This window comes from Silene latifolia, chromosome 3 (genome assembly GCF_048544455.1).
Source record: "Silene latifolia isolate original U9 population chromosome 3, ASM4854445v1, whole genome shotgun sequence".
NCBI classification, from domain to species: domain Eukaryota; kingdom Viridiplantae; phylum Streptophyta; class Magnoliopsida; order Caryophyllales; family Caryophyllaceae; genus Silene; species Silene latifolia.
The window spans coordinates 147,968,571-147,980,037 of record NC_133528.1 but is presented as its reverse complement, the minus strand read 5'-3'; the positions used below and the strand labels follow the sequence as shown (position 1 = coordinate 147,980,037).

General features: G+C 37.7%; 1 protein-coding gene across 1 annotated transcript; it reads left to right on the top strand.

Annotated features, from left to right (window-relative positions):
* The first annotated feature begins 2,893 nt into the window (after positions 1-2,893).
* On the top strand, positions 2,894-4,247 carry LOC141649925 (uncharacterized). Its single transcript, XM_074458591.1, has 5 exons — positions 2,894-3,072; positions 3,319-3,334; positions 3,532-3,822; positions 3,963-4,052; positions 4,176-4,247. Exons 1-5 carry the CDS (start codon positions 2,894-2,896, stop codon positions 4,245-4,247), a joined length of 648 nt encoding a protein of 215 aa, XP_074314692.1.
* The last annotated feature ends 7,220 nt before the right edge of the window (positions 4,248-11,467 follow it).

The window sequence follows — 11,467 nt, the reverse complement described above, 5'->3', positions numbered from 1 at the left end:
AATGTTCGCCTGGGTTTGTGTACAGATGGATTTGACCCTTTTGGGCAATTTGGGAGGAATTACTCATGTTGGCCCGTGATTGTCACTCCGTACAACTTACCTCCTTGGTTATGCATGAAGAGACAATTTATGATCTTATCTCGTGCTCATTCCAGTCCTAAGAACCCTAAGGGAAATTTAGATGTATACCTCCAACCGTTAATCAAAGAGTTGAAAGAACTTTGGGAAACTGGTGTGTACACCTATGATGTCTCTAAGAAACAAAATTTTCAATTAAAGGCCGCATTAATGTGGACGATCAACGATTTCCCTGCATATGGTATGCTTTCCGGCTGGTCTACAACTGGGTACCGTGCTTGTCCTTATTGTCAAGAAAAAGACCATAAATCTTTTTGGCTAAAACATAGTGGCAAGGTTTCTTGGTTCGATTGTCACCGTGAGTTCTTAAAACCTGATCATCCGTTCCGCAATAATTGTAAGCATTTTTTGAAGAAGAAAATTGTAACCCGCATAGCCGTAGTGAAACTATCCGGTGACGAGGTGTGGGATACGGTAAAAGATTTACCAAAAGTAATTGATGCTTCTGATCAAGAATTAAAAAGATTGAAAGACAAGAAGGAAGGTTGGTGGAAACAAAGCATATTTTGGGAACTTCCTTATTGGAAAACGTTGTTGATTCGACACAACTTAGATGTTATGCACATTGAGAAAAACTTTTTTGAACAGATCATCAACATGGTGATGAATGTACCAAAGAAAACTACATTTGGACCTAAAGGTAAAGCTGACTTTATTGAAAATTGTTATAAACGGCCTACAACATCTAGGTTTGTTTTAACAACTGCTGAAAAAAAGGCTTTGTGTGATTGGGTTTGTTCTTTGAAATTCCCGGATGGTTATGCTTCGGATTTGAGTAGGTGTGTCGATCATGTGAAGTTGATCTTGCATTCGATGAAAAGTCATGATTGTCATGTCTTTATGGAGCGTTTATTACCTGTTGCTTTGAAACATTTACTCCCGACGGCTTCTTGGAATGCAATAACGGAGATAAGCCAATTTTTTAGAGACTTATGTGCATCTACAATTAAGGTTGAATCTATGGAACGTTTAGAGGCAAACATTGCGGAAATAATATGCAAGTTAGAGAAGATATTTCCCCCATCTTTCTTCAATTCCATGGAGCATTTGCCCATTCACTTACCTTATGAAGCGAAAGTTGGAGGACCTGTTCAATATCGATGGATGTATCCATTTGAGAGGTAATATATCACTTATTTACTCCTGTAACCATTTATTTTGGATTGACAATAATAACTAATTATTAATTTACAAATTCAATATATTTTTAGGTTCCTTAATCATTTGAAAAAAAAGATTACCAACAAAGCCCGCGTGGAAGGTTCCATATGCAACGCTTTTTTGTTAGAGGAAATTTCCAATTTCTCGTTCTTTATATTTTGAAGATCATATTGACACAAAAGCGAAAGACTTGGATGTTGGTTTGAATTTAGAAGATCATCTAAATTCAAACCTACCCACGTTATTCAATGATGACATGGGAACTACAACCGGGAAATGTTATGAGAGATTCTTGGATGAGAAAGAGTTCGAAGAAGCTCACTTTTATGTGCTAAGGAATTGTGAAAAATTGTTAGAGCGTTATGAAGAGTACGTTACGTCTTATTTACTAAATTCATTCTTAATTATTATGCTTGGCTTAAATTATAAATAATATATAACAAAAACATGTTATTGATATAGGGAGTTTGAGACACATATCAAACTAACATTTCCTGACGTTGTTTCGTCGGATGACGTTTGGAGCAAACATGACAAAAGTTTTACGAAATGGTTCAGGAATGAAGTAAGTTATACATTTTATTTAAAATAGACAACTAACACATTACTTATTTAAGAATGATAAATTATAACACGTTAAAACATTTCTTATTGAATAGGCTTATAGATTGAAGGATCCTTTAATTAAGACTCTAGCAATGGGTCCTAGTAACATGGTGAGGACTTGGAGACGATATTCTATCAATGGTTATAAATTTCGTGCTTTTAAGAAGAAGGTTGATATTCCAAAAGCTACATTAAGCAATGGAGTTTGTGTAAGTTCCACAGAAGGGTTGGACTACTATGGAATTCTAAATGAAATAATTGAGCTTGCTTATTATACCGGTCCAAGGATTTATAGGGTCATATTATTTAAATGTGATTGGTTTGATAATTCTCCACAAGGACTCAATATCCATAAGATTTACGGACTTGTAGATGTAAACCAAGCAAAGAGACTTCGTGGACATAATCCTTTTGTGTTAGCCTATCAAGTCGATCAAGTTTGTTATTCTCCTTATCCAACCACTAAGCAAGATAATCAATGGTCTGCGGTTTTTAAAATCAAGGCTAGATCACATGTCGACGCTCCTGTTAAAGAAATTGACTTTCAAGAAGATGTTGACGTTGTCAATGATCATTCCATTTCACCAATTTTAGTGGAAGACATCCGGAGTGAAGATGAATACGAAGTGGTTATAGAAAGCGGCGAAGAGGATGAAGATAATGATGAAGAAAAAGAAGAGGGAGAAGATTGGGAAAATGAGGAAGAAGTGCACGAAGTCGGAATGCTTTTTTCAGAAGATGAAGCTCTTTTAATTCGTAGTGATAGTGATAGTGATGGAGATTAGCTGTAATTTTATTCAATTTTTTTGGTTAACAATAATGTTAATCCATTTGTGTAAAACTATGATGTTTATTTTGAGTTAAGGTTAATTTTAAGACAATTTATTGTGTGATTTATTTTTGTTGACTTTCTTGTGTGATTTAGACATATACTGCGTTATGTATCACATATTTGACTAACAATTTGGAATGTTTATAGTTAGTAATTATGGTAGGTCGTGGAAACATAATTAGACGGATGTTTGGAAGTGGTAGTCGTAGACGACATGACCGGGAGGAGGAGGAGCAGGAGGTAGAGCAGCCACAGCCACAGCCACACCAGCAGCAGCAGCAGCAGCCACAGGACATGCGAGTTGTTCTATCAGAGGATCCTGCCATAGGATCCTTGTAAGTAATGCTTTCCCTTTTTATTTTTTATTGACTTTCTTGTATATTATTTAAATAATGACGCATTTCAAAATACTACCCATTATTGTCAATATTTTTCAAAATCCTATATATTATACTTTGAAAATATAAGTATAATATGTGATATTTTGAAAAATATCAACTATAATAGGTAATATTTTGCAATTTTTCCTTTAATAATTTCATTTTAAATCACCTGATCTAATATATGTCATTTATTTCAAGGTGGGAGGACAAGCCGGTCCGCGATTATTTGACCAAGTCATTCACTCATACGTACGTGGAGTACGTCACCAATTGGTCGAGAGATGACTCATGAGCGTGAGAGAGGATGTGGCAATATTTTGAGGTTAATTCTTTAATAATATTTTCATTCTTTAATAATATAATTAAATTTATTTATCTACTAATAACAATTCATATTTTTTTTAATTTCAGGGTAGTGTTCGGGCCCACGAACCAGGATATCCCCTTAGGACTGAGTGGGAGAGTCGGATCAAGAGGCGTATTACCCAGATTATCGCCCAAGTCGTCACCGCAAAGAAAAAGCCGGAGTGGCTTACCGTCACAAATTGGGAGAAATTGAAGAAAAGGCCAATAGAGAATCCCGAATTTGCTAAAACTTCGGAAATAAATAAGGTAAATAGAAGGTCGGGATCGAAAGATGGGAAAGCATTAGCAACCCACACTCTCGGAAGGAAGAATGCAGTTTTGGCTTTTAAGGAATTGGTAAGTACATTTGAGTTCCCAAATTTATAAATTTCTTATTTCATTTAAGTATTGATTTTTAGTGTATTTCATCACTTAGTTTTCTCATAACAAAGAATTAACGATTATCGATCTATAATACGGAGTAATATTTTTTTCAGGGTGCTGAAGCCACACCGTACAAGCTCATGGAGAAGTCCAAGAAAGATAAGCATGGCAACTGGATTAACCCTCGAGCAGAAGAGACCGATGTAAGTTTCTTTAATTAGAAAAAATCGATTTAATTAGCCTTCTTATGTTATTTTATAAATTAGTAAGGTATTATTTAATTTAAATTTTAACTAACACTTTTTTCCTACTTATTACTTTTTCAGGTTGGTTACCGTCGACTTATGAACCACCCAATGCCCGAGGGACCGGAACCGATCCGAACGAGTCCTACTTAACTCGCCAAAGGAGGCTATAATGAGAAGATGCGCGTGTGGGGTATGGGGTCACGGCACCGAGTTGTACGATCCTCCAGCTAATAGGCTTGCCCGTCACTCGATTTCTTCTTACTCACCTAGTTTGCTTTCTCGAGTCACAATGGAAAATTCACAATTGCGACAGCAAATCGGTAGGATGGAGGGAGAGATGATGACCCAAAAGTACAAAGGAGATAGCATGGAGGCGTTCTTGTTCGAGAAGTATGGATGGACTCCCCCTCCCCCCCCTACATGCTCAGGTGGCCCGCCTCCATTTGGTAGAGACGATTTCACGGATGACGGTCATCCATTTGGTAGTCGACGTTACCCCGATTAGGTAAACTCTTAGTTTCTTAAATAAAAATCAAATCTTGAACCTTGGTAGATTTGATGAAGTTTATGTAAACCACTAACTTAATTATGGTAGATTTTATTTATAAAAGACAACCTTTAACTTTATGATTCGGTGTTGGTGTTAGTTAAAACGTATTGTTGATTGGTTCCCGCTTTGCGGTCGACTTGACATATATTCCCGCTTTGCGGTCGACGGGGTTCTTTGTATATTGCGGGTTTTATCAAACAATGCTACGTGCATTGTGGCCGATAGCAAACCTGCTTTTTTTTAAAAATGTTTGTTTTGATTTGCGACGGATTAGCCGTCACAAATCCGTCACAAAAATCTTTTTTTGCAACGGATAGTCCGTCACAAAAATCTTTTTTGCAACGGATAGTCCGTCACAAAAATCTGTTTTGCAACGGATAGTCCGTCACAAAAAACTGTTTTGCAACGGATATTCCGTCACAAACAATCAATTTTGCAACGGACATTCCGTCACAAAAATCAGTTTTGTGACGGATTACACGTGTCACTGTTGATAAACTATGTGACGGATTAGCCGTCACAAATCCGTCCCAGGTGTATTTGTGACGGATTATCCGTCACAAACCCGCTTTTTGTGACCATATATAGTGACGACGGTTTGTGACGGATAATCCGTCACAAACCCGCTTTTTGTGACGGGAAATGCTATATAGTGACGGATTCGTCCGTCACTTTACCGTGTTTTCCTTGTAGTGTACTAGGAAGAGCATCAGCAGCAGACATGGTGACAACAGTTAATTAACAAGTAAAAAGGTGGGGAAGAATTTGTTTGTTTACCTTGAAGAAAGTGTTACGCCGAGTAACGCTTCGAAAACTAGAGAAAAGTTTCTTCGGAAAAAAAAAACTAGAGAGAGGAAATTTTTTGAGAAAATGAAGTTTGATGGCCAAAATGAGGGGCTAACTGCTCTATTTATAGAGCAAAGCCCATTCAATGACCAATCGAGCAAAGCCCATGAAGCGTCCACCAATCAGCACCAGGCCACGTGTCGAGCATGCAGCCACGGAATGTCAATCGACACACGGACAAATCTTCTTCGACACGCTCCTTGGTATCTACTTGCCAACGGCCGCCTGATCAACCAAGCTTAGCGAAGACGGCCGGGGCAATCAAAAGCACACGACATCCTCAACCTTGGTCTCGGCCAGCGCCATTTTCTTTTCCACATTGGATGTCCACTACACAACCATGTGGAGGGGGGATATGGTACGGCCTGAACAGAACCAAGCCGAGGAAGAAGTTCAACATGCGCAGAATACGCTCAACACTCATCGAAGGTCCATACCACGGCATAGACTACGCTGGGGGCAAATTGATGGGGCATATTCTGCACCCGCTGACCGAGTCAACACATTGAGCAAGGTCAAAGCCAAAAGACAACAAGTCAACGTATTAGACTGCCTAACCGACATAGCCTGTCGGCCCGTCACTTGGGTCTCGGTCCCGGCAACTAGCCGGCCGAGAGGCATATCCGCATACTCACATCCAAGTCCCCTCGGCATGGAGTCAACCAGGCCCGCCGGCCTGCCATGGGTCCCTCGGCCGAGGGTAAGACAGTCTTTCCACCTGCTAGCCACTTGGCCACTACGCGACAAAAGGTGAAAGTCTATAAATACTCCACTTCTCTCATTGAGAAAAGGATCCAAAAACTATCCGAAAAACACCTAATAATCTGGTATAAAACTCCCTTATCTCTCTACAATACAACTTGCCAAGTTAACACACAACTTATCTCTTTTGAGTTTACTGACTTGAGCGTCGGAGTGAGTACGCTCGGTACCAAGCCGAGCCCTCAGTTTGTTCATCTTTACAGGAGAGAGCGAAAGGAAGAGACAAGCAAACGACGTCATTCTACAAGCTTAAGTGGTCATAATCCTGCTCCGGAATTACACCCGGAACAACTTCAACATCTCAAATCTATCAAATTTATTTGATAACAATCCTAATTTGATTGAAGACCAACTATTTGATTCATAAATTGATAAAATTAACCATTCTTTTTACATATTTCTAAAATTTGGGGTTTGTTTTTTAGGGTTTATAATTTCTTGGGGCCAGTGGTTGGTTGTTGGGGTTGGGGGAGAGAGGAGGGGGGGGGGGTTTCTTTGAAGTGGCGACGTGGGTGTAGGGCGTCGAGTGGAGAGGGCACGTAAGTGATGGCGGCGTGTGTGTGGCAGGACAAGCGCGAGTAGCAGTGTGGGTGGTTGTAGCGCAGCCATGGTAGTGAGGCTTTCAGTGGTTTGTCGGCGGCCGGCGGTGGGAGAGGGACTGCACATGGGAAGATCTGTGGTGGAATAGGGTGGTTGGGCGGTGGGATGGGGTGGTTGTTTTGGTATTCGTATTTTTCTTGTTTGTGTGCAGTACACTTTTTTAGAGGTGTAAAAATTGGAAGGGGAAATGAGAGGGGTAATTTGGGAAAAGGTGTACTGCGTGAGTAAAAATTGTACTGCGAAAATCAACATCCTAAATATATTACTCTCTCCATTTTTATTTGATGTTCCCCTTTACTTTTGATGGAACAACCAAGGTAAAAAAAAGTAAGAGGAAGTAAACCAATTTTTAGCAATTAAAAAAAGACTAAGCTAGCAAGTGGGCTTATTTTTAGCAATAAAAAAAGACTAAGCTAGTGGTGGTATAGATAGAAGTAGAGAAAAAAAGCAACATACATGAGATGTATTACCTCCAATTTTGTTTTTGTTTTTGAGCATATATGTATATTTTTTGAGCTTATTACCTCAAACTTTTTTTGTTTTTGAGCATATTTGTATTTTTTTTAAGCTTATTAAAATTTATTAGTTAGATTTTAATTTTTTTTTCCATCAAAACTCAAATTTTACTAATTTTATATGTAATGTTTTTAAGTTTTATTGTAATTTTTTAGAGCTTAACGTTTAAGTGAATAAACTCATAAACTTTATAAAATTTCATTATAATGCTCAAAAACTATAGAATTGGTTGTAATACATCAGGTGTATAATCCACCTATTGATATAAGTAGGATTTTGTAGGCTAATATATGGTACATTGTGTAAATAGGTAATGACAACAAGGACCATTTGGTCATTTATCGCCTCACAAACATGAGTAGTATTAGTAGTTTTGGAGTGGCATTATGCCTTCTCTATATTTAACTATGAGAAATCTGAAATTCTTATGTCGATTAGACTGTTGTTTGGTTGTCCCTTTGAAAGGAGGAGAGTTTCTCTCCATTTCCTAAAAAGAAATGGAGAGGTCATTTCCTTTCAATGGTCTAGATTGAATTCTGGCATCATCGAACGACTCAAAATTTATGGGTAAAAATAAACAGATAATGAGGTTTTGTGGGAAAAATATTATTAAATGAGTTTAAGAGAGGAAATGGAAAGGAAATCGAGAAAAATAAATGGAGAGGATCCATTCTCCTTTGAAAGTCGGTGAATTGGAAATTTACATGAATTGGAAAAATGGAGGTTATTTGTTTACCGAAATCACATGAATTGTAATTTTCTAGGCGTTGCCAATTCTTTCATGATAGAGGAGTTTAATTACCTAGCCCCTCCTATGTAATTGAAAACACTCGTAGGAATTCAATTCCTGAATGTCACTCAAACAAGGTTTGTCCAATTCATGTATTTTGCAAAGTCATGGAAAATTAGTTTCCGAATGGCAACCAATGACACCTAGATGTAATATAGTACTCTGTATTATTATACACCTTAGTAATTTAAAAATCTAAAATAAATATTAACTATAGTAAATAATAAAAAGTAAAATCTAAACAAAATAAGAAGTTTTCCCTTTCTCCAAATAGTAATTTGCTTATCTTAGATTAAAATATCATTCACAACAACAACAACAACAACAACATCAGAACCTTGATCCCAAAATGATTTGGGTTCAGCTGCGGGTCGGGCTTGGCTAACTTGGGGGCGGACCGGGTTCCTCTAGTCAGGCCCTGAACTGACCCGTTGGAGCCTGGAGGGGACGGCTTGGCCGGGTCGGGTTGGCTGCTGGTGTGACCCGGGCCAGGCCTGTGGCGCACAGAGGGCGGGGCGGGCCTAGTTACAATTATTTTTTATATTTTTTTCCTAAAATGGCGGGACGGGTTTGATATGGCAAGCCCAGGCCCGACCAGGTATATTGGATGAGTAAAGCAAACCACATGTCGGGTCAGAGGAGGCTCATGCAGCGGGTCGGGCCGGACTGGCCCGTTACTTTGGCCACCTCTAGTTCAGCTAACACGATCAAAATGTAACTCATAAAAGAAAAAAGAATGATTGAAACGGAAAAAGTAAAGACTTTTTATCGATTTTGGCGGATCCATAAAATTTTCATAAATTGTTCCTTATGTTAGGAGTCTACCCTGCTATTTAGAGCGGAAAATGAAAGGGCGCCACCGGGTGACACCCAATTTGGGCGCCACCCTCTCACATGGGGTGAGTGGGGACCCCTTCAATAAACAATTGTTGTGAGAGGGTGGCACCCAATTTGGGCGTCACCCGGTGGCGCCCTATCACTATCCATTTAGAGCTGATCAAATGGTTCAAGCCTATTGGCCCTACCCGGTCCGACCCGCTTTTTTGAAGGGTTTGGGCCTTTAGTTTTGGCCCAAAACAGCCCATGGGCCGGCCTAAAAAGGCCCAAAATATTTTGGGGCCAGGTTTAGGCCAAGCATTTGGCCCTAATTTTGGTCCGGCCCGGCCCATATTTATTAATAATGAATATTTTTTCTAATAAAACCTATTAAAGTAGCGTTAAAGTTATACCCAACTCTTTACAAACTCAAGTATATTTTTTTAGATTTATAAAACAAGGTATACATAATATAAATCATATCTACGAATGCATGATTAATCATTCTAAAGTGACGATGTTTGTTTTTATTTTATTTTAGAGAGCAATTCATATGCATTTCATCATATTTTGTACAATTTTATACCCTATGTATATTTTAAAAGTTGTACCTGAAGGTATTGCGCAAATTATTTCCTAGGATAAGTCGTAAATTTTAGGGCCCGAAAAGCCCATTTAGGCCCAAAAGCCCGCATTAGCCCATAAGGGCCGGATTTGGGCTTGCTAAATAAGCCCACGCACTTGGCCCGGCCCGGCCCACAAAATGGGCCGTTTTTATTAGAAAGGCCCGGCTCAAGCCCGCATTGGCCCGGCCCATGATCACCTCTACTGCTATTATATTTTTTAAGTCAAATTTTGAATTTTTAGCTATATTTTACAGGAGTTGACGCAGGATTTTACTTGGGAAGGGGATCGGATTTGTTTTTACTAAAAGAATGTTTGATTTTGCATTTTTTCCTCAAAAATAATGAGTGATGATATTTAAACTCTAAAGATCTTGTTTAGAAAGTAAAGATTCAAACAGTCAACTAATTGAAGAGTGATGCTTTTCTTTATACTTTCGATCATTTTAATTTTAAATCTTTATTCCGTTGCTAGCTTCGTCCATATTATTTTAATTTGAATTAATTAATTTTGTCACCATCCACACAAATATTAATTAAACTGTATGGTCTGTATCGTCATACTAAAACTATTACATAATTCGGATGTTTGTAGGCAAAAAACAATTAGTTTGACACAAGTTGGGCTACGTCGGTCGGTCGGTAGTCACGTACTATCAGTCTATCACACACTTCTACGTCCCTACAAAGAAGGAAAGTGATTATATCAACAAAAAAACAAAGAAGGAAAACGAGATGTGGAATACTCCATACTTGTATAAGCGACACAATTCGTGATCGGTTAATCGCATCATTAGGTTAGGATTTATACTCCGACTTAGTTGGAAGTGTTAAGTGTAGTCCTAATCGCGGGTAAAAATTATTGAATGGGGTGTTAGAGTTAGAATTTAAACTTGGTAAGAACGAAAAATTTCAGCAAAGATTAACAAAAAATAATATTTCCTCTACACACTTATGTTCTTCCCATTTCAACAAAATACTATTTACATATATCAAAGAAATAGGAAGAACACTTTCTTATAGAGGGAGTATAACATCAACTCGAAAATTGTAACTAAAATTTTCAAATTCTATTATCCAATCCAGACATCTAGTGAAGGCGAGCGCCCCTCCTAATCCTCTCCTAGTACCTCCACCACTTTCATGTCTATTCAAGATCAATTGGATCATTGGAAATATGTGCTTCGTCTTGAATTATCTTATTTCTACTTGATATCTCTCAGTGAAAATTTATGTGAATGTGATCACCGTAATTTTTATACCAAAACGCTACATTTGTATTAATAATACTAGTAGTACCCCTTCAAATACGTTTTATTTCTCACTTCATAATTACCGAGTATATTCTATAAGGACAATTACATAAACCACCACCAAATTTCACAATACTCCCTCCATTCAACTTTTATCACCCCCACTTCTCCAATATATATGAGTCTGTAAGGAGTATTATATTGAAGCGAGGTGATAAAAGTTGAATAAATGGAGTAACATTCACGTAAAATCGACTTATAAAGATATTTACTAGTTTTAAATCCGTGCAAAATTGCACGGGTATGTATTTAGGTCGATATGAATGTTTTTTTGATGAATTTTTTCATTTGCATTTATATTATAATAATCTAATTATTAATTTTGTAATTATGTAATTCATTCCGATTACATGCAATTAATTTCATTTATTCCTATTGTATGTAATTATTTCATAAAAACATTCTAAGACTAAAATTGTCGCATTTTTGTATTGGCACACGATTTGAAGAAATAAATTCTTTGTACACTAACGGGACCCATCATAACCTGAATTTCCAAAAAAATAAAATAAAAATAAGGGTTGTACAAATGACGTGACTTAATCTCGATTGAG

Excerpts from the sequence above, each read along its gene's own strand:
- LOC141649925 (XM_074458591.1), top strand. The coding sequence starts at position 2,894 with ATGGTAGGTCGTGGAAACATAATTAGACGGATGTTTGGAAGTGGTAGT. Across the intron at positions 3,823-3,962 it reads TTTTGGCTTTTAAGGAATTG|GGTGCTGAAGCCACACCGTA; the intron begins GTAAGTACATTT and ends TATTTTTTTCAG. Across the intron at positions 4,053-4,175 it reads CTCGAGCAGAAGAGACCGAT|GTTGGTTACCGTCGACTTAT; the intron begins GTAAGTTTCTTT and ends TTACTTTTTCAG.